Raw genomic sequence first — 24303 nt, 5'->3', positions numbered from 1 at the left:
CGAGTGCGGGAAGGGAGGGGGCGTTGTACCGAGCGGGCGCCGTCATGGCCGACGGGATCGTTAGGGCGCAGGCCGCCTGGCCCGGCGGCGGCGCTGCCGCTGCAGCCGCTTTCGGAGAGGTCGCCTGCAAGGGCAAGGAGGTCCCCGCCAACGTTCTCCGTGAGGATGAGCGGTCGTGGGCGAGGAGGTAGCCGCGGCGTCGTCGTGCGAGTCTTCTCTTTCCTTCCTTCCCTCGGCCGCTCGCAGGCCCTCTGAAACGAGGGCCCGTCGCGGGTCCCGGGAGTGCGGCAGGGCGGGTGGTGGCCTTGCTGCGGGAGGGAGGGACGGACGGACGGACGGACGGTCGGTCGGTCGGTCGGGGTCTCTCCGGCTCGTGGCGCTCTCTACTGCAGCGCCTCTAAAACCCCGCGCTTCTTCGGTGCGCGTCCCGCCTGCCCCCGGGGTGCCACGGCGCGTACTGGGTCGCCGGCGCAGTCGGTCTCCTTGGGGGTTCGGACTGCCTGCGTATAGGCAGCGAGCATCGCAGTAGTGACCGTAATCAGTCATTTCTGCGTAGCAGAAACGCAGGTCTTGATGCGCCTCGTGACAGCGTTCTAGAGACGCCCCGGCTCGGCCGTGCTAGGCTTTGGTTATGGCACCACCCCCACCGCGCACGCGAGCGCACGCTCTCTCCAAAGTGGCTTGTGAAAGGGAAGAATTGCAGCTTTTCCTAGCTTTCTTAAACATCTAGAAGCCAGTCAATCCCGCAGGCTGCTGGTCCTCACTTGAGGCGGGGGGGGAACTTAGAACTGCTTTTGGAGTGTAGTTGGCTATAGCGAATGGTCTTGAATTTGCTTAGCTCACTGTACCGAAGGCCTGTTTCACAGTTGAGCGATGTTATAGGGGGGAGAAGTGTGAGGAAGGCTCGTAATTCTCGATTGTCGCGCAGTGAAAGGCGATGGTGAGTAAGAAGTGCAAAGCATCTGTGGAATCGAGTCTTATCGGCGCTGTTTCAGTCGCATCTAAAATAAATAAAACTGCCGGAAGTCGCTAATCTGAAGTACTCGGCTGTCTCGTTGCCCCCGTCACCTTGCGTGCTGGATCCTGCTTCTGGTGCCGTATGCAGTTTCGGTCTGCTGGTGATTTGGGGAGTTCCCTCGCAATTAGTTGCGAGTCGATGGTTTCCTACAGATCGGTGGTATTCGTGTTTCGCAGGTGATACCTTGGCCTCGGTCTGGAGGTGTCTGACGTAGAGCCGGCCGTAACGGGCTAACTTGGAATGTTCTTTCCCCTGAGTACGTGGCGTTATCGAGGACGGAGAGTTTATACAGCCTCAGCCGGATTACTCCGGGTTCTTTGAAGATGCCTTCCTACCTCTGGCCGAGGCAATATTTGGACATAACTGAAGGACAGTTAGCAATTGTTTGCCGCTTGTGTGTTTTGCGTGTAGAAGGTAGAGAACTTTGCCTATTCAAAGATCGCTTAAGAAGAATCGCTGTTTTGTCGTGCGCGTTTGGGGTACCTGATAATCTGCTTCGGTAGGACGAGTTCGGTGGGGCATAGTGATTTGCTTAAGCTGTTGCCTTTCTCTGAAGCTGACTGCGTTGTAACTGTTTACTCTTCCTCCAGCGCCTTGCGTTCCGTGATAGTTCGCCTCAGGCTCCAGTGTTTTTTCCTAGTCCTTCCTGAGAAGGCAGTTGTCCGGTTATGTGAAGCAGAAGATTCTGGCGGACCCGTGAGTACTGTGGGAGCTTTCTTTTCGCTAGGCTGGCTGTACCTGTAACTAGTTTGTAACTTCCTAGACTCTTTCCCGTCCCCTCTTTTCCTCTGGATGTTGCGGAGGGGCGCACAGTAGGCTATTTTGGGTTTTCCGATGCTGTAGTCTTTTGCCTCTAGCTTGTAATGGAGTTGAGCTTTTTGACTAAGAGCGGCGATATAAAGCGATGCTGGTCTCCGGCTACGCGCTTGTAGTGCAAAAAGCAGTGTTGTTCCGAAGTACGGTCTGATGCCCGTTTTCACGGTTTCCAGACAGCGGCGGTGGTACTTTGACTATGCAGAAGAGGGCTTGGGGTTTGGGCAGGTCAGAGGCGAGGAAAGGGAAAGCTGGTTGAGCGGCGCTGGGTGTTTGTTTCGCTGTTAGCTATGCAAGTCAAGTTCCAAGGCTTTGTGAGGCCACGCAAAAGAAAAGGCACCGTGAAGCTTTTATTTTCCGCCAGAGCGGCTTACGTTGCCCGAAGCTATGACGGGGGCTTTAACCCCCGAGACAAATTTAGCTTCTGTGACTGTTTTGTAGTCTGTTCCCGTCTAGAGGGTAATTCAAAGAGCAGCGGTTGAATCGTGAAGGATTAGCTAACCGTGTTCTGTGGATGGTTCTCCGCTCGCGTTCGTTCTGTGCGTCGTGGCACGTTATGTTAGGTAACGTTATTTCCTTTTTCCAGCTTCTTGGGCGTGTAATGGTTGTTGGCAAGAAGTGTGCTGCTAACCTGGACCTGACCAATGGATTCCGGATGGCTGTGAATGCCCACCCTCGGGCCCTTCGGGCTGTCGTGTACATCTACGTATTCTGGGTGGCGGTCAGTTGGGCCGGCCTCCTGGCTAAGGTTTTTGCACCGCAGGCGTCACTGCACGCGTACGGGTCGCCGCCGAGTAGGTTTCATATGTTGCCCGTCAATCTAGCCCCTGTTGATGTATGATTTTTTTTTTTTTTTTTTCCTGGACGGCTGTCTATGGAGGGTAATAAAGAGCTTTGAGCAGCACTTGCACAATAAAGATGGAGCATGGGGATATGACCTCTGTCTTGTGTGTCTTGCCGATGGAAATAGTTCTGCAAGTTAAAAGAATGTTTCGGTCTGTTGACAGTGTCGTGTAGATGGTGGTTTGCCCAGTCATTTGAAACGCGAAGATAGAAGCGCTCGGCGGTCCTGTGGGTCTCCATCTCCCTAAGACGATCTAGGATGTGCTGTGTGTTTGAGGCCTTGCTATCTTCCCCCTGCTCCCAAATAAAAGGGCGTGCTTTTATTGCGAAACAGCCGCATCGAGGACTGGCAGATGTAGAACCAGAGAAGAATAAGGTTGGAAGAAAGCTTCCAGGCATCGTCTGTTGTCTGCCCCTGTCCCGAGGAGGCAGAATAAACTCTACCCGGTGTGATTTCTGACAGGTGCTTGTCAGCCTGTTCTTGACTACCGTAGGAGTTTTGCTACCGCTTTCATTTCAGTCGTGGGTTTCGCAACTTCGAGAAGTAATTTCTCCCACAGACGCTTTTCAAAGCGTAGAAGGCTCTGGGATGCTTGAGTCGGCTTCTGAACGTTCAAGACTCGGCTGCCGTTCCCTTTATTTTTTTGTATGTATTTTTAGAGTCTTCTTTTTTTCTAAACGAAGTCCGTTGTTCAGGAACTAGAAGAAGGATTAGCTAAAGGCACCATAAGGCGTTTAAATGCGATCACCTCTCGTGCTTTGTTAGACCTCTGGCTTTGCTGTGCTCCTTGTTTAATTGCGGTTACGTTCAAGGCTTACTGGAGCGTGGGAGCGTTAAAATGCTATTAAATATTTTTAGTGTTTGAAACTTGCTAATGAAATGATTTTTGTGACTCCGTTCCTCACAAAGAAACTCGATTCCTTAGCAGGAGGAATGATCTTTGTTACTGGATCTGTTTGCGGGGTTAACGATTGCAGCTGTGAATGACTAAAGTCTTTTGAAGAAGCTGAATGATAAAAACCAAACCGAAACAAGAAACAGCCCTTGTTCTACTCGAAGTAATATAGAATTTGCCGTTTGCGGGGTCAGATGAAAATAGTTGTGGAAGTCAACTACTTGGGGGGGGGGGAGGGGAGGGGAAGGGAAGGGAGGGGAGGGGTGGGGTGGGTGGAGGTGGAGATGCTGTTGCCCTTTCAGGGAAAGCTTCTTAAATTGGCACTTGATCAACTGTTCTGTTTCTGTATTTGTCCTTGGTCTCTTTCATTGGTCTGTTTTGTTGACGTAGAAGATGGAACTGCTCAAAGAAACCTGTGCAAATGGACCTTGAGTAAGTATTTACGTGTTCAACTGTTCCCCAGTCGGTCTAGCTAATGCTATCAGCGCTTGTAGTCTTTCACAAAAGGTGTTTAATTCCTGAGAAAGTAGAGGAGGAAGACGATTGGTAATCTCTTTGCTTAATAGGCACTGTTAGACAACCGTAGAAGGCGAAGAAATTTGCCCCCGAGGCACCAATTTGACCCTTCCTTTAGCCTGTACGCTTTCAAAGAGCATATCATAGAACCATAGAATGGCCTGGGTTGAAAAGCACCTTAAAGATCATCTAGTTTCAACCCCCCTGCTCTGGGCAGCGTTGCCAACCGCTAGAGCAGGCTGCCCAGAGCCGCGTCCAGCCTGGCCTTGAATGCCTCCAGGGATGGGGCATCCAGAACCTCTCTGGGCAACCCGTTCCAGTGCCTCACCACCCTCTGAGTGAAAAACTTTCTCCTAATATCTAAGCTAAATCTCCCCTGTCTTAGTTTAAAACCATTCCCCCTTGTCCTATCGCTATCAACACGTGTATTTTTACTCCTGTATATACGGATTCGTAGGGGTTGGAAGGGACCTCAAGAGATCGTCGGGTCCAACCCCCCTGCCAGAGCAGGTTCCCTAGAGCAGGCTGCCCAGGTAGGCGTCCAGACGGGCCTTGAATATCTCCGGAGAAGGAGACTCCACAACCTCCCCGGGCAGCCTGTTCCAGCGCTCCGTCACCCTCACCGTGAAGAAGTTCTTTCGCATGTTGGTGCGGAACTTCCTGTGCTCCAGTTTTTGGCCGTTGCCCCTTGTCCTATCCCCACAAACCACTGAAAAGAGGGTGGCCAAGTCCCACTGTCTCCCACACTTAAGATATTTGTAATCATTGATAAGATCCCCTCTCAGTCTTCTCTTCTCAAGGCTGAACAGGCCCAGGTCTCTCAGTCTTTGCTCATAGGGGAGATGCTCCAGGCCCCGTATCATCTTTGTTGCCCTCCGCTGGACTCTTTCCAGGAGATCCCTGTCTCTCTTTTTGTACTGGGGAGCCCGGAACCGGACACGGTACTCCAGGCGAGGCCTGCCCAGGGCAGAGTAGAGGGGGAGGATCACCTCCCTTGACCTGCTGGCCACGCTCCTTTTAACGCACGCCAGGATCCCGTTGGCCTTCTTGGCCACCAGGGCACGCCGCTGGCTCATGGTCAACCTGTCGTCCACCAGGACCCCCGGGTCCTTCTCCGCAGCGCTCCTCTCCAGCAGGTCATCCCCCAGCCTGTACTGATACACGCGGTTGTTCCTTCCCAGGTGCAGGACTCTACGCTTGCTCTTGTTAAACTTCATTTGGCTTCTTCCTGCCCAGCTCTCCAGCCCGCCCAGGTCTCGCTGAATGGCAGCACAGCCTTCTGGCGTGTCGGCCACTCCTCCCAGCTTTGTATCATCGGCGTACTTGCTGAGGCTGGACACTATTCCCTCGTCAAGGTCGGCGATGAAGATGTTGAACAAGACCGGACCCAGCACCGACCCCTGGGGAACACCGCTAGTCACAGGGCTGCAGCCGGACTCTGCGCCGCCGATCACCACCCTCTGAGCTCGGCCGGTCAGCCAGGTCTCAACCCACCTTACCGTCCACTCGTCTATCCCACGCTTTCTCAGCTTTGCTAGCAGGACGTCGTGGGAGACAGTATCGGAAGCCTTGCTAAAGTCAAGGTAGATGACATCCACTGCTCTCCCTCCATCAACGCAGCTGGTGATGCCATCATAGAAGGCAACGAGGTCGGTCGAGCACGATTTCCCCTTGGTGAATCCATGCTGACTACTCCTCATAACCTCCTTCTCTTCCAATGGCTTGGAGATGGCATCCAGAACAAGCTGTTCCAACACCTTTCCAGCTGTTCCAACACCTTTCCAGGGACGGAGGTGAGACTGACCTTTCCAAGAGCTCCACATCCTTCTTGTGCTGGGGGCCCCAGGCCTGCACGCAGTATTCCAGGTGGGGTCTCCCAAGAGCAGGGTAGAGGGGGATAATCACCTCCCTCTCCCTGCTGGCCACCCCTTTGTTAATGCAGCCCAGGACACAGTTGGCCTTCCGGGCTGCAAGCGCGCGCTGCTGGCTCGTGTCCAGCTTCTCGTCCATCAGGACCCCCAAGTCCTTCTCCGCAGGGCTGCTCTCAAGTTCTTCTTCTCCCAGTCTATAGAAATACCTGGGATTGCCCCAGCCCAAGGTCAACGCCTTGCACTTGGCCTTGTTGAACCTCATTAGGTTCTCATGGGCCCACTTCTCCGGCCTGTCCAGGTCCCTCCGGACGGCATCCCTTCCCTCTGTTGTATCGACTGCACCGCTCAGCTTGGTGTCATCTGCAAACTTGCTCGATTCCGTCGTCTGTGTCATTGCTAAAGATGTTGAAGAGCACCGGTCCCGAGGCCGACCCCTGAGGGACACCGCTTGTGACCGGCCTCCACCCAGACATAGAGCCGTTGACCACAACCCTTTGGCTGCGACCAGCCAACCAATTCTTTATCCGCCCAGCAGTCCATCCTTCAAATCCATACCTCTCCAATTTAGAGAGAAGAATGTGGTGAGGGACCGTATCAAAGGCTTTGCTCAGTCCAGGTGGCATATCCTATCCCAGGAGTGGTTTCAGCCGTAAACAACAAACAGTTACGAGGAGAGGTGTAGCTCTGTAAATATTTTTGTTGCCTTGGGTGAATTGGTGTCTGGTCGCACTGAGTGGCCCGCGTGGTAGCTGGGAGATGGCCGACGGGGAGGACTGAGATGTTAAAGCTGCCTGTGGTTGCCTGCCCCCAGCCCCAGCCCCAGCCCCGTCCCCGTGTGCCATCCCGATGGCAGTAGCGCCTGGAACCTCAAACTAAAGCGAGCGTATTCTGATGTCGTTACCCTCCAAGCCTGTCAGAGAGGCAGAAGCGCTGTGGCCTACTCAGGCAGGAACCGCGCGTGTGGGGACGGCCACGTCCCTGCCGCCGTGTCGGGCCAGTTTGAGCTCCGCTCTCCCTGGGGCTGCTGCAGGGCACCGCGGACCACGCTTGGGCAGCCTTGGGGGGCACTGCCTATTTTTCCAGAAGCCTCCTCCCCAGCTGAGCACAAACCCAGTTGTGATGTGCCAGGGCTGAGCACAGGCTTTGTATTCCTCCCCGCCACCCCGTGCGCGGGAGGTGCAGCTTTCCCCCTTAGAAACACCAGCAGTTGAAGTGGGGCTCTCAGGGAAGGTTGTGGAGCAACTTCTGAAAAGGTAAGGCCTGCCCTGGCAAAAGCGGGGATCTGCCTGCGGGGAGCAGCGCCCAAAAGCCACCAGCGTGTTTGGGGTGGAGCTGATAGGGTCATAAATAATAGTTGGGGCTACGAGCGCGAGGTCCCGCATTTGGTCCGGGGCAATCCTAAGCACGAATCCAGGCTGGGCGGAGAATGGATGGAGAGCAGCTCTGAGGAGAAGGGCCTGGGGGCGTTGGTTGATGAGAAGCTCGTCAACCGGAGCCGGCAATGCAATGGACGCTTGCAGCCCGGAAAGCCACCCGTATCCTGGGCCGCATCAAAAGGAGGGCGGCCGGCAAGTCGAGGGAGGTGATTCTCCCTCTCTGCTGCTGTGCTCTTGTGAGGCCCCACCTAGAGTAAGTACTGTGTTCAGCTCTGGGGCCCCCAGCACAAGAAGGACGGGGACGTACTAGAACGCGTCCAGAGGAGGGCCACGAAGATGACCAGGGGGCTGGGGCACCTCTCCCAGGAAGGCAGGCTGAGGGAGTTGGGGTGGTTCAGCCTGGAGAGAGAAGAGAAGGCTCCGGGGAGACCTTGGAGGGGCCTTCCAGTACCCAAAGGGGGGGCCCTACAGGAAAGCTGGGGAGGGACTCTTTGTCAGGGAGAGGAGCGATAGGGCAAGGAGTAATGGTTTTAAACTCAAAGAGGGTAGACTTAGACTGGATAGTTGGAAGAGATTCTTTCCTGAGAGGGGGGTGAGGCACTGGAACGGGTTGCCAGGAGAAGTGGCGGATGCCCCGTCCCTGGAAGTGTTTAAGGCCAGGTTGGATGGGGCTTTGAGCAACGTGGTCTAGTGGAAGGTGTCCCTGCCCAGGGCGGGGGGGTTGGAATTAGGTGATCTTTAAGTAAGGTCCCTGCCAAGCCAAGCCATGCTATGATTCTATGATCGGAGCAACCGTTCTGTGGAGCTCGTTTCCCAGCCGTGCAGGGCCCGGCTTCCCTCCGCGGAGCCGCCCAGCCCGTTTTCGGGCGCCCACTTCCTCCCTCCCGGTCGGATCCCTCCGCGCCCCGAGGGCACGCGACCTCCCTGAGCGCCGATAAGCACCGGGTCGGCGGGAGCGGAGCCGCCGAGAGGGCGGGGACAAGGGAAGAGGGCAGGCGAGGCAGCCAATCGAGGCGCGGGAGCGGTCGGCGGCGATCTGTCGGCCCAATGAGCGCCGCGGAGGGCCGGGCCGAGTGCGGGAAGGGAGGGGGCGTTGTACCGAGCGGGCGCCGTCATGGCCGACGGGATCGTTAGGGCGCAGGCCGCCTGGCCCGGCGGCGGCGCTGCCGCTGCAGCCGCTTTCGGAGAGGTCGCCTGCAAGGGCAAGGAGGTCCCCGCCAACGTTCTCCGTGAGGATGAGCGGTCGTGGGCGAGGAGGTAGCCGCGGCGTCGTCGTGCGAGTCTTCTCTTTCCTTCCTTCCCTCGGCCGCTCGCAGGCCCTCTGAAACGAGGGCCCGTCGCGGGTCCCGGGAGTGCGGCAGGGCGGGTGGTGGCCTTGCTGCGGGAGGGAGGGAGGGAGGGAGGCAGGGAGGGACGGACGGACGGACGGTCGGTCGGTCGGTCGGTCGGGGTCTCTCCGGCTCGTGGCGCTCTCTACTGCAGCGCCTCTAAAACCCCGCGCTTCTTCGGTGCGCGTCCCGCCTGCCCCCGGGGTGCCACGGCGCGTACTGGGTCGCCGGCGCAGTCGGTCTCCTTGGGGGTTCGGACTGCCTGCGTATAGGCAGCGAGCATCGCAGTAGTGACCGTAATCAGTCATTTCTGCGTAGCAGAAACGCAGGTCTTGATGCGCCTCGTGACAGCGTTCTAGAGACGCCCCGGCTCGGCCGTGCTAGGCTTTGGTTATGGCACCACCCCCACCGCGCACGCGAGCGCACGCTCTCTCCAAAGTGGCTTGTGAAAGGGAAGAATTGCAGCTTTTCCTAGCTTTCTTAAACATCTAGAAGCCAGTCAATCCCGCAGGCTGCTGGTCCTCACTTGAGGCAGGGGGGGAACTTAGAACTGCTTTTGGAGTGTAGTTGGCTATAGCGAATGGTCTTGAATTTGCTTAGCTCGCTGTACCGAAGGCCTGTTTCACAGTTGAGCGATGTTATAGGGGGGAGAAGTGTGAGGAAGGCTCGTAATTCTCGATTGTCGCGCAGTGAAAGGCGATGGTGAGTAAGAAGTGCAAAGCATCTGTGGAATCGAGTCTTATCGGCGCTGTTTCAGTCGCATCTAAAATAAATAAAACTGCCGGAAGTCGCTAATCTGAAGTACTCGGCTGTCTCGTTGCCCCCGTCACCTTGCGTGCTGGATCCTGCTTCTGGTGCCGTATGCAGTTTCGGTCTGCTGGTGATTTGGGGAGTTCCCTCGCAATTAGTTGCGAGTCGATGGTTTCCTACAGATCGGTGGTATTCGTGTTTCGCAGGTGATACCTTGGCCTCGGTCTGGAGGTGTCTGACGTAGAGCCGGCCGTAACGGGCTAACTTGGAATGTTCTTTCCCCTGAGTACGTGGCGTTATCGAGGACGGAGAGTTTATACAGCCTCAGCCGGATTACTCCGGGTTCTTTGAAGATGCCTTCCTACCTCTGGCCGAGGCAATATTTGGACATAACTGAAGGACAGTTAGCAATTGTTTGCCGCTTGTGTGTTTTGCGTGTAGAAGGTAGAGAACTTTGCCTATTCAAAGATCGCTTAAGAAGAATCGCTGTTTTGTCGTGCGCGTTTGGGGTACCTGATAATCTGCTTCGGTAGGACGAGTTCGGTGGGGCATAGTGATTTGCTTAAGCTGTTGCCTTTCTCTGAAGCTGACTGCGTTGTAACTGTTTACTCTTCCTCCAGCGCCTTGCGTTCCGTGATAGTTCGCCTCAGGCTCCAGTGTTTTTTCCTAGTCCTTCCTGAGAAGGCAGTTGTCCGGTTATGTGAAGCAGAAGATTCTGGCGGACCCGTGAGTACTGTGGGAGCTTTCTTTTCGCTAGGCTGGCTGTACCTGTAACTAGTTTGTAACTTCCTAGACTCTTTCCCGTCCCCTCTTTTCCTCTGGATGTTGCGGAGGGGCGCACAGTAGGCTATTTTGGGTTTTCCGATGCTGTAGTCTTTTGCCTCTAGCTTGTAATGGAGTTGAGCTTTTTGACTAAGAGCGGCGATATAAAGCGATGCTGGTCTCCGGCTACGCGCTTGTAGTGCAAAAAGCAGTGTTGTTCCGAAGTACGGTCTGATGCCCGTTTTCACGGTTTCCAGACAGCGGCGGTGGTACTTTGACTATGCAGAAGAGGGCTTGGGGTTTGGGCAGGTCAGAGGCGAGGAAAGGGAAAGCTGGTTGAGCGGCGCTGGGTGTTTGTTTCGCTGTTAGCTATGCAAGTCAAGTTCCAAGGCTTTGTGAGGCCACGCAAAAGAAAAGGCACCGTGAAGCTTTTATTTTCCGCCAGAACGGCTTACGTTGCCCGAAGCTATGACGGGGGCTTTAACCCCCGAGACAAATTTAGCTTCTGTGACTGTTTTGTAGTCTGTTCCTGTCTAGAGGGTAATTCAAAGAGCAGCGGTTGAATCGTGAAGGATTAGCTAACCGTGTTCTGTGGATGGTTCTCCGCTCGCGTTCGTTCTGTGCGTCGTGGCACGTTATGTTAGGTAACGTTATTTCCTTTTTCCAGCTTCTTGGGCGTGTAATGGTTGTTGGCAAGAAGTGTGCTGCTAACCTGGACCTGACCAATGGATTCCGGATGGCTGTGAATGCCCACCCTCGGGCCCTTCGGGCTGTCGTGTACATCTACGTATTCTGGGTGGCGGTCAGTTGGGCCGGCCTCCTGGCTAAGGTTTTTGCACCGCAGGCGTCACTGCACGCGTACGGGTCGCCGCCGAGTAGGTTTCATATGTTGCCCGTCAATCTAGCCCCTGTTGATGTATGATTTTTTTTTTTTTTTTTTTCCTGGACGGCTGTCTATGGAGGGTAATAAAGAGCTTTGAGCAGCACTTGCACAATAAAGATGGAGCATGGGGATATGACCTCTGTCTTGTGTGTCTTGCCGATGGAAATAGTTCTGCAAGTTAAAAGAATGTTTCGGTCTGTTGACAGTGTCGTGTAGATGGTGGTTTGCCCAGTCATTTGAAACGCGAAGATAGAAGCGCTCGGCGGTCCTGTGGGTCTCCATCTCCCTAAGACGATCTAGGATGTGCTGTGTGTTTGAGGCCTTGTTATCTTCCCCCTGCTCCCAAATAAAAGGGCGTGCTTTTATTGCGAAACAGCCGCATCGAGGACTGGCAGATGTAGAACCAGAGAAGAATAAGGTTGGAAGAAAGCTTCCAGGCATCGTCTGTTGTCTGCCCCTGTCCCGAGGAGGCAGAATAAACTCTACCCGGTGTGATTTCTGACAGGTGCTTGTCAGCCTGTTCTTGACTACCGTAGGAGTTTTGCTACCGCTTTCATTTCAGTCGTGGGTTTCGCAACTTCGAGAAGTAATTTCTCCCACAGACGCTTTTCAAAGCGTAGAAGGCTCTGGGATGCTTGAGTCGGCTTCTGAACGTTCAAGACTCGGCTGCCGTTCCCTTTATTTTTTTGTATGTATTTTTAGAGTCTTCTTTTTTTCTAAACGAAGTCCGTTGTTCAGGAACTAGAAGAAGGATTAGCTAAAGGCACCATAAGGCGTTTAAATGCGATCACCTCTCGTGCTTTGTTAGACCTCTGGCTTTGCTGTGCTCCTTGTTTAATTGCGGTTACGTTCAAGGCTTACTGGAGCGTGGGAGCGTTAAAATGCTATTAAATATTTTTAGTGTTTGAAACTTGCTAATGAAATGATTTTTGTGACTCCGTTCCTCACAAAGAAACTCGATTCCTTAGCAGGAGGAATGATCTTTGTTACTGGATCTGTTTGCGGGGTTAACGATTGCAGCTGTGAATGACTAAAGTCTTTTGAAGAAGCTGAATGATAAAAACCAAACCGAAACAAGAAACAGCCCTTGTTCTACTCGAAGTAATATAGAATTTGCCGTTTGCGGGGTCAGATGAAAATAGTTGTGGAAGTCAACTACTTGGGGGGGGGGAGGGGAGGGGAAGGGAAGGGAGGGGAGGGGTGGGGTGGGTGGAGGTGGAGATGCTGTTGCCCTTTCAGGGAAAGCTTCTTAAATTGGCACTTGATCAACTGTTCTGTTTCTGTATTTGTCCTTGGTCTCTTTCATTGGTCTGTTTTGTTGACGTAGAAGAGCCCATGGAACTGCTCAAAGAAACCTGTGCAAATGGACCTTGAGTAAGTATTTACGTGTTCAACTGTTCCCCAGTCGGTCTAGCTAATGCTATCAGCGCTTGTAGTCTTTCACAAAAGGTGTTTAATTCCTGAGAAAGTAGAGGAGGAAGACGATTGGTAATCTCTTTGCTTAATAGGCACTGTTAGACAACCGTAGAAGGCGAAGAAATTTGCCCCCGAGGCACCAATTTGACCCTTCCTTTAGCCTGTACGCTTTCAAAGAGCATATCATAGAACCATAGAATGGCCTGGGTTGAAAAGCACCTTAAAGATCATCTAGTTTCAACCCCCCTGCTCTGGGCAGCGTTGCCAACCACTAGAGCAGGCTGCCCAGAGCCGCGTCCAGCCTGGCCTTGAATGCCTCCAGGGATGGGGCATCCAGAACCTCTCTGGGCAACCCGTTCCAGTGCCTCACCACCCTCTGAGTGAAAAACTTTCTCCTAATATCTAAGCTAAATCTCCCCTGTCTTAGTTTAAAACCATTCCCCCTTGTCCTATCGCTATCAACACGTGTATTTTTACTCCTGTATATACGGATTCGTAGGGGTTGGAAGGGACCTCAAGAGATCGTCGGGTCCAACCCCCCTGCCAGAGCAGGTTCCCTAGAGCAGGCTGCCCAGGTAGGCGTCCAGACGGGCCTTGAATATCTCCGGAGAAGGAGACTCCACAACCTCCCAGGGCAGCCTGTTCCAGCGCTCCGTCACCCTCACCGTGAAGAAGTTCTTTCGCATGTTGGTGCGGAACTTCCTGTGCTCCAGTTTTTGGCCGTTGCCCCTTGTCCTATCCCCACAAACCACTGAAAAGAGGGTGGCCAAGTCCCACTGTCTCCCACACTTAAGATATTTGTAATCATTGATAAGATCCCCTCTCAGTCTTCTCTTCTCAAGGCTGAACAGGCCCAGGTCTCTCAGTCTTTGCTCATAGGGGAGATGCTCCAGGCCCCGTATCATCTTTGTTGCCCTCCGCTGGACTCTTTCCAAGAGATCCCTGTCTTTTTTGTACTGGGGAGCCCAGAACCGGACACGGTACTCCAGGCGAGGCCTGCCCAGGGCAGAGTAGAGGGGGAGGATCACCTCCCTTGACCTGCTGGCCACGCTCCTTTTAACGCACGCCAGGATCCCATTGGCCTTCTTGGCCACCAGGGCACGCCGCTGGCTCATGGTCAACCTGTCGTCCACCAGGACCCCCGGGTCCTTCTCCGCAGCGCTCCTCTCCAGCAGGTCATCCCCCAGCCTGTACTGATACACGCGGTTGTTCCTTCCCAGGTGCAGGACTCTACGCTTGCTCTTGTTAAACTTCATTTGGCTTCTTCCTGCCCAGCTCTCCAGCCCGCCCAGGTCTCGCTGAATGGCAGCACAGCCTTCTGGCGTGTCGGCCACTCCTCCCAGCTTTGTATCATCGGCGTACTTGCTGAGGCTGGACACTATTCCCTCGTCAAGGTCGGCGATGAAGATGTTGAACAAGACCGGACCCAGCACCGACCCCTGGGGAACACCGCTAGTCACAGGGCTGCAGCCGGACTCTGCGCCGCCGATCACCACCCTCTGAGCTCGGCCGGTCAGCCAGGTCTCAACCCACCTTACCGTCCACTCGTCTATCCCACGCTTTCTCAGCTTTGCTAGCAGGACGTCGTGGGAGACAGTATCGGAAGCCTTGCTAAAGTCAAGGTAGATGACATCCACTGCTCTCCCTCCATCAACGCAGCTGGTGATGCCATCATAGAAGGCAACGAGGTCGGTCGAGCACGATTTCCCCTTGGTGAATCCATGCTGACTACTCCTCATAACCTCCTTCTCTTCCAATGGCTTGGAGATGGCATCCAGAACAAGCTGTTCCAACACCTTTCCAGGGACGGAGGTGAGACTGACCTTTCCAAGAGCTCCACATCCTTCTTGTGCTGGGGGCCCCAGGCCTGCACGCAGTATTCCAGGTGGGGTCTCCCAAGAGCAGGGTAGAGGGGGATAATCACCTCCCTCTCCCTGCTGGCCACCCCTTTGTTAATGCAGCCCAGGACACAGTTGGCCTTCCGGGCTGCAAGCGTGCGCTGCTGGCTCGTGTCCAGCTTCTCGTCCATCAGGACCCCCAAGTCCTTCTCCGCAGGGCTGCTCTCAAGTTCTTCTTCTCCCAGTCTATAGAAATACCTGGGATTGCCCCAGCCCAAGGTCAACGCCTTGCACTTGGCCTTGTTGAACCTCATTAGGTTCTCATGGGCCCACTTCTCCGGCCTGTCCAGGTCCCTCCGGACGGCATCCCTTCCCTCTGTTGTATCGACTGCACCGCTCAGCTTGGTGTCATCTGCAAACTTGCTCGATTCCGTCGTCTGTGTCATTGCTAAAGATGTTGAAGAGCACCGGTCCCGAGGCCGACCCCTGAGGGACACCGCTTGTGACCGGCCTCCACCCAGACATAGAGCCGTTGACCACAACCCTTTGGCTGCGACCAGCCAACCAATTCTTTATCCGCCCAGCAGTCCATCCTTCAAATCCATACCTCTCCAATTTAGAGAGAAGAATGTGGTGAGGGACCATATCAAAGGCTTTGCTCAGTCCAGGTGGCATATCCTATCCCAGGACTGGTTTCAGCCGTAAACAACAAACAGTTACGAGGAGAGGTGTAGCTCTGTAAATATTTTTGTTGCCTTGGGTGAATTGGTGTCTGGTCGCACTGAGTGGCCCGCGTGGTAGCTGGGAGATGGCCGACGGGGAGGACTGAGATGTTAAAGCTGCCTGTGGTTGCCTGCCCCCAGCCCCAGCCCCGTCCCCGTGTGCCATCCCGATGGCAGTAGCGCCTGGAACCTCAAACTAAAGCGAGCGTATTCTGATGTCGTTACCCTCCAAGCCTGTCAGAGAGGCAGAAGCGCTGTGGCCTACTCAGGCAGGAACCGCGCGTGTGGGGACGGCCACGTCCCTGCCGCCGTGTCGGGCCAGTTTGAGCTCCGCTCTCCCTGGGGCTGCTGCAGGGCACCGCGGACCACGCTTGGGCAGCCTTGGGGGGCACTGCCTATTTTTCCAGAAGCCTCCTCCCCAGCTGAGCACAAACCCAGTTGTGATGTGCCAGGGCTGAGCACAGGCTTTGTATTCCTCCCCGCCACCCCGTGCGCGGGAGGTGCAGCTTTCCCCCTTAGAAACACCAGCAGTTGAAGTGGGGCTCTCAGGGAAGGTTGTGGAGCAACTTCTGAAAAGGTAAGGCCTGCCCTGGCAAAAGCGGGGATCTGCCTGCGGGGAGCAGCGCCCAAAAGCCACCAGCGTGTTTGGGGTGGAGCTGATAGGGTCATAAATAATAGTTGGGGCTACGAGCGCGAGGTCCCGCATTTGGTCCGGGGCAATCCTAAGCACGAATCCAGGCTGGGCGGAGAATGGATGGAGAGCAGCTCTGAGGAGAAGGGCCTGGGGGCGTTGGTTGATGAGAAGCTCGTCAACCGGAGCCGGCAATGCAATGGACGCTTGCAGCCCGGAAAGCCACCCGTATCCTGGGCCGCATCAAAAGGAGGGCGGCCGGCAAGTCGAGGGAGGTGATTCTCCCTCTCTGCTGCTGTGCTCTTGTGAGGCCCCACCTAGAGTAAGTACTGTGTTCAGCTCTGGGGCCCCCAGCACAAGAAGGACGGGGACGTACTAGAACGCGTCCAGAGGAGGGCCACGAAGATGACCAGGGGGCTGGGGCACCTCTCCCAGGAAGGCAGGCTGAGGGAGTTGGGGTGGTTCAGCCTGGAGAGAGAAGAGAAGGCTCCGGGGAGACCTTGGAGGGGCCTTCCAGTACCCAAAGGGGGGGCCCTACAGGAAAGCTGGGGAGGGACTCTTTGTCAGGGAGAGGAGCGATAGGGCAAGGAGTAATGGTTTTAAACTCAAAGAGGGTAGACTTAGACTGGATAGTTGGAAGAGATTCTTTCCTGAGAGGGGGGTGAGGCACTGGAACGGGTTGCCAGGAGAAGTGGCGGATGCCCCGTCCCTGGAAGTGTTTAAGGCCAGGTTGGATGGGGCTTTGAGCAACGTGGTCTAGTGGAAGGTGTCCCTGCCCAGGGCGGGGGGGTTGGAATTAGGTGATCTTTAAGTAAGGTCCCTGCCAAGCCAAGCCATGCTATGATTCTATGATCGGAGCAACCGTTCTGTGGAGCTCGTTTCCCAGCCGTGCAGGGCCCGGCTTCCCTCCGCGGAGCCGCCCAGCCCGTTTTCGGGCGCCCACTTCCTCCCTCCCGGTCGGATCCCTCCGCGCCCCGAGGGCACGCGACCTCCCTGAGCGCCGATAAGCACCGGGTCGACGGGAGCGGAGCCGCCGAGAGGGCGGGGACAAGGGAAGAGGGCAGGCGAGGCAGCCAATCGAGGCGCGGGAGCGGTCGGCGGCGATCTGTCGGCCCAATGAGCGCCGCGGAGGGCCGGGCCGAGTGCGGGAAGGGAGGGGGCGTTGTACCGAGCGGGCGCCGTCATGGCCGACGGGATCGTTAGGGCGCAGGCCGCCTGGCCCGGCGGCGGCGCTGCCGCTGCAGCCGCTTTCGGAGAGGTCGCCTGCAAGGGCAAGGAGGTCCCCGCCAACGTTCTCCGTGAGGATGAGCGGTCGTGGGCGAGGAGGTAGCCGCGGCGTCGTCGTGCGAGTCTTCTCTTTCCTTCCTTCCCTCGGCCGCTCGCAGGCCCTCTGAAACGAGGGCCCGTCGCGGGTCCCGGGAGTGCGGCAGGGCGGGTGGTGGCCTTGCTGCGGGAGGGAGGGAGGGAGGCAGGGAGGGAGGGACGGTCGGTCGGTCGGTCGGTCGGTCGGGGTCTCTCCGGCTCGTGGCGCTCTCTACTGCAGCGCCTCTAAAACCCCGCGCTTCTTCGGTGCGCGTCCCGCCTGCCCCCGGGGTGCCACGGCGCGTACTGGGTCGCCGGCGCAGTCGGTCTCCTTGGGGGTTCGGACTGCCTGCGTATAGGCAGCGAGCATCGCAGTAGTGACCGTAATCAGTCATTTCTGCGTAGCAGAAACGCAGGTCTTGATGCGCCTCGTGACAGCGTTCTAGAGACGCCCCGGCTCGGCCGTGCTAGGCTTTGGTTATGGCACCACCCCCACCGCGCACGCGAGCGCACGCTCTCTCCAAAGTGGCTTGTGAAAGGGAAGAATTGCAGCTTTTCCTAGCTTTCTTAAACATCTAGAAGCCAGTCAATCCCGCAGGCTGCTGGTCCTCACTTGAGGCAGGGGGGGAACTTAGAACTGCTTTTGGAGTGTAGTTGGCTATAGCGAATGGTCTTGAATTTGCTTAGCTCGCTGTACCGAAGGCCTGTTTCACAGTTGAGCGATGTTATAGGGGGGAGAAGTGTGAGGAAGGCTCGTAATTCTCGATTGTCGCGCAGTGAAAGGCGATGGTGAGTAAGAAGTGCAAAGCATCTGTGGAATCGAGTCTTATCGGCGCTGTTTCAGTCGCATCTAAAATAAATAAAACTGCCGGAAGTCGCTAATCTGAAGTACTCGGCTGTCTCGTTGCCCCCGTCACCTTGCGTGCTGGATCCTGCTTCTGGTGCCGTATGCAGTTTCGGTCTGCTGGTGATTTGGGGAGTTCCCTCGCAATTAGTTGCGAGTCGATGGTTTCCTACAGATCGGTGGTATTCGTGTTTCGCAGGTGATACCTTGGCCTCGGTCTGGAGGTGTCTGACGTAGAGCCGGCCGTAACGGGCTAACTTGGAATGTTCTTTCCCCTGAGTACGTGGCGTTATCGAGGACGGAGAGTTTATACAGCCTCAGCCGGATTACTCCGGGTTCTTTGAAGATGCCTTCCTACCTCTGGCCGAGGCAATATTTGGACATAACTGAAGGACAGTTAGCAATTGTTTGCCGCTTGTGTGTTTTGCGTGTAGAAGGTAGAGAACTTTGCCTATTCAAAGATCGCTTAAGAAGAATCGCTGTTTTGTCGTGCGCGTTTGGGGTACCTGATAATCTGCTTCGGTAGGACGAGTTCGGTGGGGCATAGTGATTTGCTTAAGCTGTTGCCTTTCTCTGAAGCTGACTGCGTTGTAACTGTTTACTCTTCCTCCAGCGCCTTGCGTTCCGTGATAGTTCGCCTCAGGCTCCAGTGTTTTTTCCTAGTCCTTCCTGAGAAGGCAGTTGTCCGGTTATGTGAAGCAGAAGATTCTGGCGGACCCGTGAGTACTGTGGGAGCTTTCTTTTCGCTAGGCTGGCTGTACCTGTAACTAGTTTGTAACTTCCTAGACTCTTTCCCGTCCCCTCTTTTCCTCTGGATGTTGCGGAGGGGCGCACAGTAGGCTATTTTGGGTTTTCCGATGCTGTAGTCTTTTGCCTCTAGCTTGTAATGGAGTTGAGCTTTTTGACTAAGAGCGGCGATATAAAGCGATGCTGGTCTCCGGCTACGCGCTTGTAGTGCAAAAAGCAGTGTTGTTCCGAAGTACGGTCTGATGCCCGTTTTCACGGTTTCCAGACAGCGGCGGTGGTACTTTGACTATGCAGAAGAGGGCTTGGGGTTTGGGCAGGTCAGAGGCGAGGAAAGGGAAAGCTGGTTGAGCGGCGCTGGGTGTTTGTTTCGCTGTTAGCTATGCAAGTCAAGTTCCAAGGCTTTGTGAGGCCACGCAAAAGAAAAGGCACCGTGAAGCTTTTATTTTCCGCCAGAGCGGCTTACGTTGCCCGAAGCTATGACGGGGGCTTTAACCCCCGAGACAAATTTAGCTTCTGTGACTGTTTTGTAGTCTGTTCCCGTCTAGAGGGTAATTCAAAGAGCAGCGGTTGAATCGTGAAGGATTAGCTAACCGTGTTCTGTGGATGGTTCTCCGCTCGCGTTCGTTCTGTGCGTCGTGGCACGTTATGTTAGGTAACGTTATTTCCTTTTTCCAGCTTCTTGGGCGTGTAATGGTTGTTGGCAAGAAGTGTGCTGCTAACCTGGACCTGACCAATGGATTCCGGATGGCTGTGAATGCCCACCCTCGGGCCCTTCGGGCTGTCGTGTACATCTACGTATTCTGGGTGGCGGTCAGTTGGGCCGGCCTCCTGGCTAAGGTTTTTGCACCGCAGGCGTCACTGCACGCGTACGGGTCGCCGCCGAGTAGGTTTCATATGTTGCCCGTCAATCTAGCCCCTGTTGATGTATGATTTTTTTTTTTTTTTTTTTCCTGGACGGCTGTCTATGGAGGGTAATAAAGAGCTTTGAGCAGCATTTGCACAATAAAGATGGAGCATGGGGATATGACCTCTGTCTTGTGTGTCTTGCCGATGGAAATAGTTCTGCAAGTTAAAAGAATGTTTCGGTCTGTTGACAGTGTCGTGTAGATGGTGGTTTGCCCAGTCATTTGAAACGCGAAGATAGAAGCGCTCGGCGGTCCTGTGGGTCTCCATCTCCCTAAGACGATCTAGGATGTGCTGTGTGTTTGAGGCCTTGCTATCTTCCCCCTGCTCCCAAATAAAAGGGCGTGCTTTTATTGCGAAACAGCCGCATCGAGGACTGGCAGATGTAGAACCAGAGAAGAATAAGGTTGGAAGAAAGCTTCCAGGCATCGTCTGTTGTCTGCCCCTGTCCCGAGGAGGCAGAATAAACTCTACCCGGTGTGATTTCTGACAGGTGCTTGTCAGCCTGTTCTTGACTACCGTAGGAGTTTTGCTACCGCTTTCTTTTCAGTCGTGGGTTTCGCAACTTCGAGAAGTAATTTCTCCCACAGACGCTTTTCAAAGCGTAGAAGGCTCTGGGATGCTTGAGTCGGCTTCTGAACGTTCAAGACTCGGCTGCCGTTCCCTTTATTTTTTTGTATGTATTTTTAGAGTCTTCTTTTTTCCTAAACGAAGTCCGTTGTTCAGGAACTAGAAGAAGGATTAGCTAAAGGCACCATAAGGCGTTTAAATGCGATCACCTCTCGTGCTTTGTTAGACCTCTGGCTTTGCTGTGCTCCTTGTTTAATTGCGGTTACGTTCAAGGCTTACTGGAGCGTGGGAGCGTTAAAATGCTATTAAATATTTTTAGTGTTTGAAACTTGCTAATGAAATGATTTTTGTGACTCCGTTCCTCACAAAGAAACTCGATTCCTTAGCAGGAGGAATGATCTTTGTTACTGGATCTGTTTGCGGGGTTAACGATTGCAGCTGTGAATGACTAAAGTCTTTTGAAGAAGCTGAATGATAAAAACCAAACCGAAACAAGAAACAGCCCTTGTTCTACTCGAAGTAATATAGAATTTGCCGTTTGCGGGGTCAGATGAAAATAGTTGTGGAAGTCAACTACTTGGGGGGGGGGAGGGGAGGGGAAGGGAAGGGAGGGGAGGGGTGGGGTGGGTGGAGGTGGAGATGCTGTTGCCCTTTCAGGGAAAGCTTCTTAAATTGGCACTTGATCAACTGTTCTGTTTCTGTATTTGTCCTTGGTCTCTTTCATTGGTCTGTTTTGTTGACGTAGAAGAGCCCATGGAACTGCTCAAAGAAACCTGTGCAAATGGACCTTGAGTAAGTATTTACGTGTTCAACTGTTCCCCAGTCGGTCTAGCTAATGCTATCAGCGCTTGTAGTCTTTCACAAAAGGTGTTTAATTCCTGAGAAAGTAGAGGAGGAAGACGATTGGTAATCTCTTTGCTTAATAGGCACTGTTAGACAACCGTAGAAGGCGAAGAAATTTGCCCCCGAGGCACCAATTTGACCCTTCCTTTAGCCTGTACGCTTTCAAAGAGCATATCATAGAACCATAGAATGGCCTGGGTTGAAAAGCACCTTAAAGATCATCTAGTTTCAACCCCCCTGCTCTGGGCAGCGTTGCCAACCGCTAGAGCAGGCTGCCCAGAGCCGCGTCCAGCCTGGCCTTGAATGCCTCCAGGGATGGGGCATCCAGAACCTCTCTGGGCAACCCGTTCCAGTGCCTCACCACCCTCTGAGTGAAAAACTTTCTCCTAATATCTAAGCTAAATCTCCCCTGTCTTAGTTTAAAACCATTCCCCCTTGTCCTATCGCTATCAACACGTGTATTTTTACTCCTGTATATACGGATTCGTAGGGGTTGGAAGGGACCTCAAGAGATCGTCGGGTCCAACCCCCCTGCCAGAGCAGGTTCCCTAGAGCAGGCTGCCCAGGTAGGCGTCCAGACGGGCCTTGAATATCTCCAGAGAAGGAGACTCCACAACCTCCCCGGGCAGCCCGTTCCAGCGCTCCGTCACCCTCACCGTGAAGAAGTTCTTTCGCATGTTGGTGCGTAACTTCCTGTGCTCCAGTTTTTGGCCGTTGCCCCTTGTCCTATCCCCACAAACCACTGAAAAGAGGGTGGCCAAGTCCCACTGTCTCCCACACTTAAGATATTTGTAATCATTGATAAGATCCCCTCTCAGTCTTCTCTTCTCAAGGCTGAACAGACCCAGCCCTGATAATGAGTCTAGCCAGCTTGCTGCCCAAAACGCTCTTGCCCCACTTGGTGCACCCCATCCAGTGTCAGCATGCCCCATCTCTCAAAAGCACGCCTGAGATTGTAGAAATTGAAACCTCGATCGTGGCACCAGCTACGCAGCCAATCATTCACCTGATCCGTACGCTGCCTCCTCCGTGGGTCCCAGTCTCCGACTGGGAGGATTGAGAAGAACACTACTTGTGCTTCTGATCCCTTCAGCATCTTTCCAAGGGACATAAAGTCCCTTTTGATGTTTCCGAGTCTCCTTGTCATGGCCTCAGTTGTCCCTACGTGAAAGAGCAGGAACAGGTGATAGTCCTCCAGCTTGACCAAGCTCGGTAGCCTCGTTGTGATGTCACAAATACAGGCCCCGGGCAGGCAACAGACCTCCCTCAAGAGATTGTCTGGGTGGCAAATGGGCACCTCAGTGCCTCTCAGAGAGGAATTTCCAATTACCAACACCTTCCGTACATTTTTGTGGAACTGGTTCTTAGACAAGTAGCATGCTGGTCCACCTTTTTACAGTTGCCCTTTCCCTCGTCTTGACCATTACTGTTGTTGGTGGCACACTGTCCTTTTTTGGGCCCCAGAGCATCATATCTGTTGCATAGGGGCACTTCAGGGGCAAGGGGGATATTCCTCGCTCTGCTTTGTGCAGAGACGAGGGTCCAGCCACCCTTGTCTTGTGAGTCCATCAATTCTGCTGGTTTCAGGTTGGAAACCATTTTACCACCCTTGTGAAGACTTAAGACGGGGCTGTTGCTCAGCCTGCGCCAGCGCATGATACCACACGTCGATATCTCGCTCGGATTCCTGGATGCATCGCAGCCTGCTGAGCTCCTATTGCAACCTGGCAACTTGCTCAGTGTTTATCTGTCTGGTCACACTTACACCCACAACACCCAACACTGCCTTCAGGCCCTAGGGGGACCTCCAGATATTGGAGCTCCCTGCAACAGATGGTCTGGGCGGCTCTTTCAGTCCTTGGGAGGTCTGTCTGGGTAGAGGCATCTACTGGGAGGGTTGTGGCCCCTCCATCTGGGTTTCAGTCTCAGCCCGGCAGGTATGGCATATGGACACCATTTTTGCCTCACTGGAAGCTGCTTCATGGCGCTCCCAGAATAGAGGGAAGAGATCGGTCTGCCTTCCACCCTCCCTGCTCACCCTGCCTGCGTGAACTGCCACACAAACTGCTGCTTCACGCCCTGACTGCCTGCTCTGTTTGCTGCGCTCCTGGTCACTCATGCTCCCTAGGGGTTGCCTTTGTACGGGGGGGGGGGGGGGGGGGCAGGGGGGGGGCACTCCTGGCTCCGCCCAAGCCTCATCAGCCACCCTCCTGAGGGCTGCAGGATCCTGGCGGCTCCCTCAAGTAGCCTCAATGCGGCCTCAATGGCCCTCTGCACGCCACGATCCCCCACTCCGCTGCAGAATGCATCTGCCCCGGAGCCAATCACCTGAGCTGTACTGCCACAAGGGTTCAAGAATAGCCCCACATTATTCGTGACTGCTTTGGGAGCATATTTAAATAACTGGCAAAGCAAGAATGAAGGGAGTCAATTGCCTTGCCCTAGACAACCTCCTTTGTGGCCCTTCCACCACATCCTCACCTATCCATCCCTCAAGCTCCAAAGCCTCAAACTTATTATGTAAGGGCACCTGGGAAGGAGAAGTGGATAGGGAGGGGCTTGCCTGTGATGCTGAGCAGGGACCTATTTCCATTCCTCCTCATCTCTTAGGTCCCCTCCTTCTGCCTGACAGCAGCAGGGCAGGGGGTCCACCACTATTTGGGGTGGATCACCCCGGTGCCTTTCTCACAGGCATAGCAGGGAGTTGCTCCACCAGTCTATCTCCTGCTCACACTCCCTGATAGTCCTTAACCTCTCCACCTCCTCCTTGAGCTCTGCTACCAGGCTGAGCAGATCATCCACCTGCTCACACCTCATGCAGGTGGTATTGATTTGCGGAAGAACTCTACAACTCAAAAGCAAATGAGTTATAAAGTGGGTATGTGGTTTATTTTGGTGCCGGGCTCATGCAGGATAGCTCCCAAAGGCATACACAACAATTCGCTCACTCGCGTTCTCTTTTATCCCCTAAAATATTACATATGCATTAAGTCTCGCAACACATCTATGCATATTCATTTCCTAGCTCCACCCAGCCCCGCTTCGTATGCTAATTATCTTATCAGTCCTTCTGCGCTTGTGTAGTACTCTCTGGTGGCCATTGGGATGAAGTAAGACATCTTCATCAGAGTTGAGCTTTTCACCTCGTCTCCCTGCGCGTGCTCTCTGAGCCCTTGGTCACAGTCCGAACCATAAGGTTGGTTTGATCTGGTTCTTGGGGTCCCAGGGGCTCCTGTTACCTCGAGGCCTAAGCGCAGCACAAGCACAGTACATCGCAAACGTAGCACATATTAAGCAATGAGTGTTGCCTACATATTCATTCTTAATCAATTGCCCTCTAATTTCTAACCCCATGTCTCAGTACCTGCCACCCTCAGATGGCACCAACAGGCTCAGGCACTCCCTGCAGCTGGAGACCTGAACATACACAT

At 54.4% G+C, this 24303-nt stretch overlaps 3 protein-coding genes across 4 annotated transcripts; all 3 read left to right on the top strand.

Moving 5' to 3' along the window:
- On the top strand, window positions 1-3546 carry LOC310888907 (adenosine 5'-monophosphoramidase HINT1-like). The gene is made up of 3 exons (XM_083852548.1): window positions 1-187; window positions 1609-1714; window positions 2418-3546. Exons 1-3 carry the CDS (start codon window positions 45-47, stop codon window positions 2670-2672), a joined length of 504 nt encoding a protein of 167 aa, XP_083708674.1. The 5' UTR covers window positions 1-44; the 3' UTR covers window positions 2673-3546.
- Window positions 3547-3836: 290 nt separating this feature from the next.
- On the top strand, window positions 3837-11969 carry LOC310888906 (adenosine 5'-monophosphoramidase HINT1-like). Of its 2 annotated transcripts, XM_083852547.1 has the most exons (3): window positions 8090-8590; window positions 10032-10137; window positions 10841-11969. In XM_083852547.1, the coding sequence occupies exons 1-3, from the start codon at window positions 8448-8450 to the stop codon at window positions 11093-11095; spliced, it is 504 nt and encodes a 167-aa protein (XP_083708673.1). In that variant the 5' UTR covers window positions 8090-8447; the 3' UTR covers window positions 11096-11969. The 2 variants fall into 2 exon arrangements, 1 of the variants encoding a protein (XP_083708673.1); XR_014576247.1 differs by lacking the exon at window positions 8090-8590 and adding an exon at window positions 3837-4002 and having other exon boundaries at window positions 10032-11969.
- Window positions 11970-16808: 4839 nt separating this feature from the next.
- LOC310888900 (adenosine 5'-monophosphoramidase HINT1-like) lies at window positions 16809-20357 on the top strand. The gene is made up of 3 exons (XM_083852541.1): window positions 16809-16989; window positions 18423-18528; window positions 19232-20357. The coding sequence occupies exons 1-3, from the start codon at window positions 16847-16849 to the stop codon at window positions 19484-19486; spliced, it is 504 nt and encodes a 167-aa protein (XP_083708667.1). The 5' UTR covers window positions 16809-16846; the 3' UTR covers window positions 19487-20357.
- The last annotated feature ends 3946 nt before the right edge of the window (window positions 20358-24303 follow it).

Source organism: Anser anser (genome assembly GCF_964211835.1).
Source record: "Anser anser genome assembly, contig: SUPER_W_unloc_3, whole genome shotgun sequence".
NCBI lineage: Eukaryota > Metazoa > Chordata > Aves > Anseriformes > Anatidae > Anser > Anser anser.
This window is presented reverse-complemented; position numbering and strand designations above follow the sequence as displayed.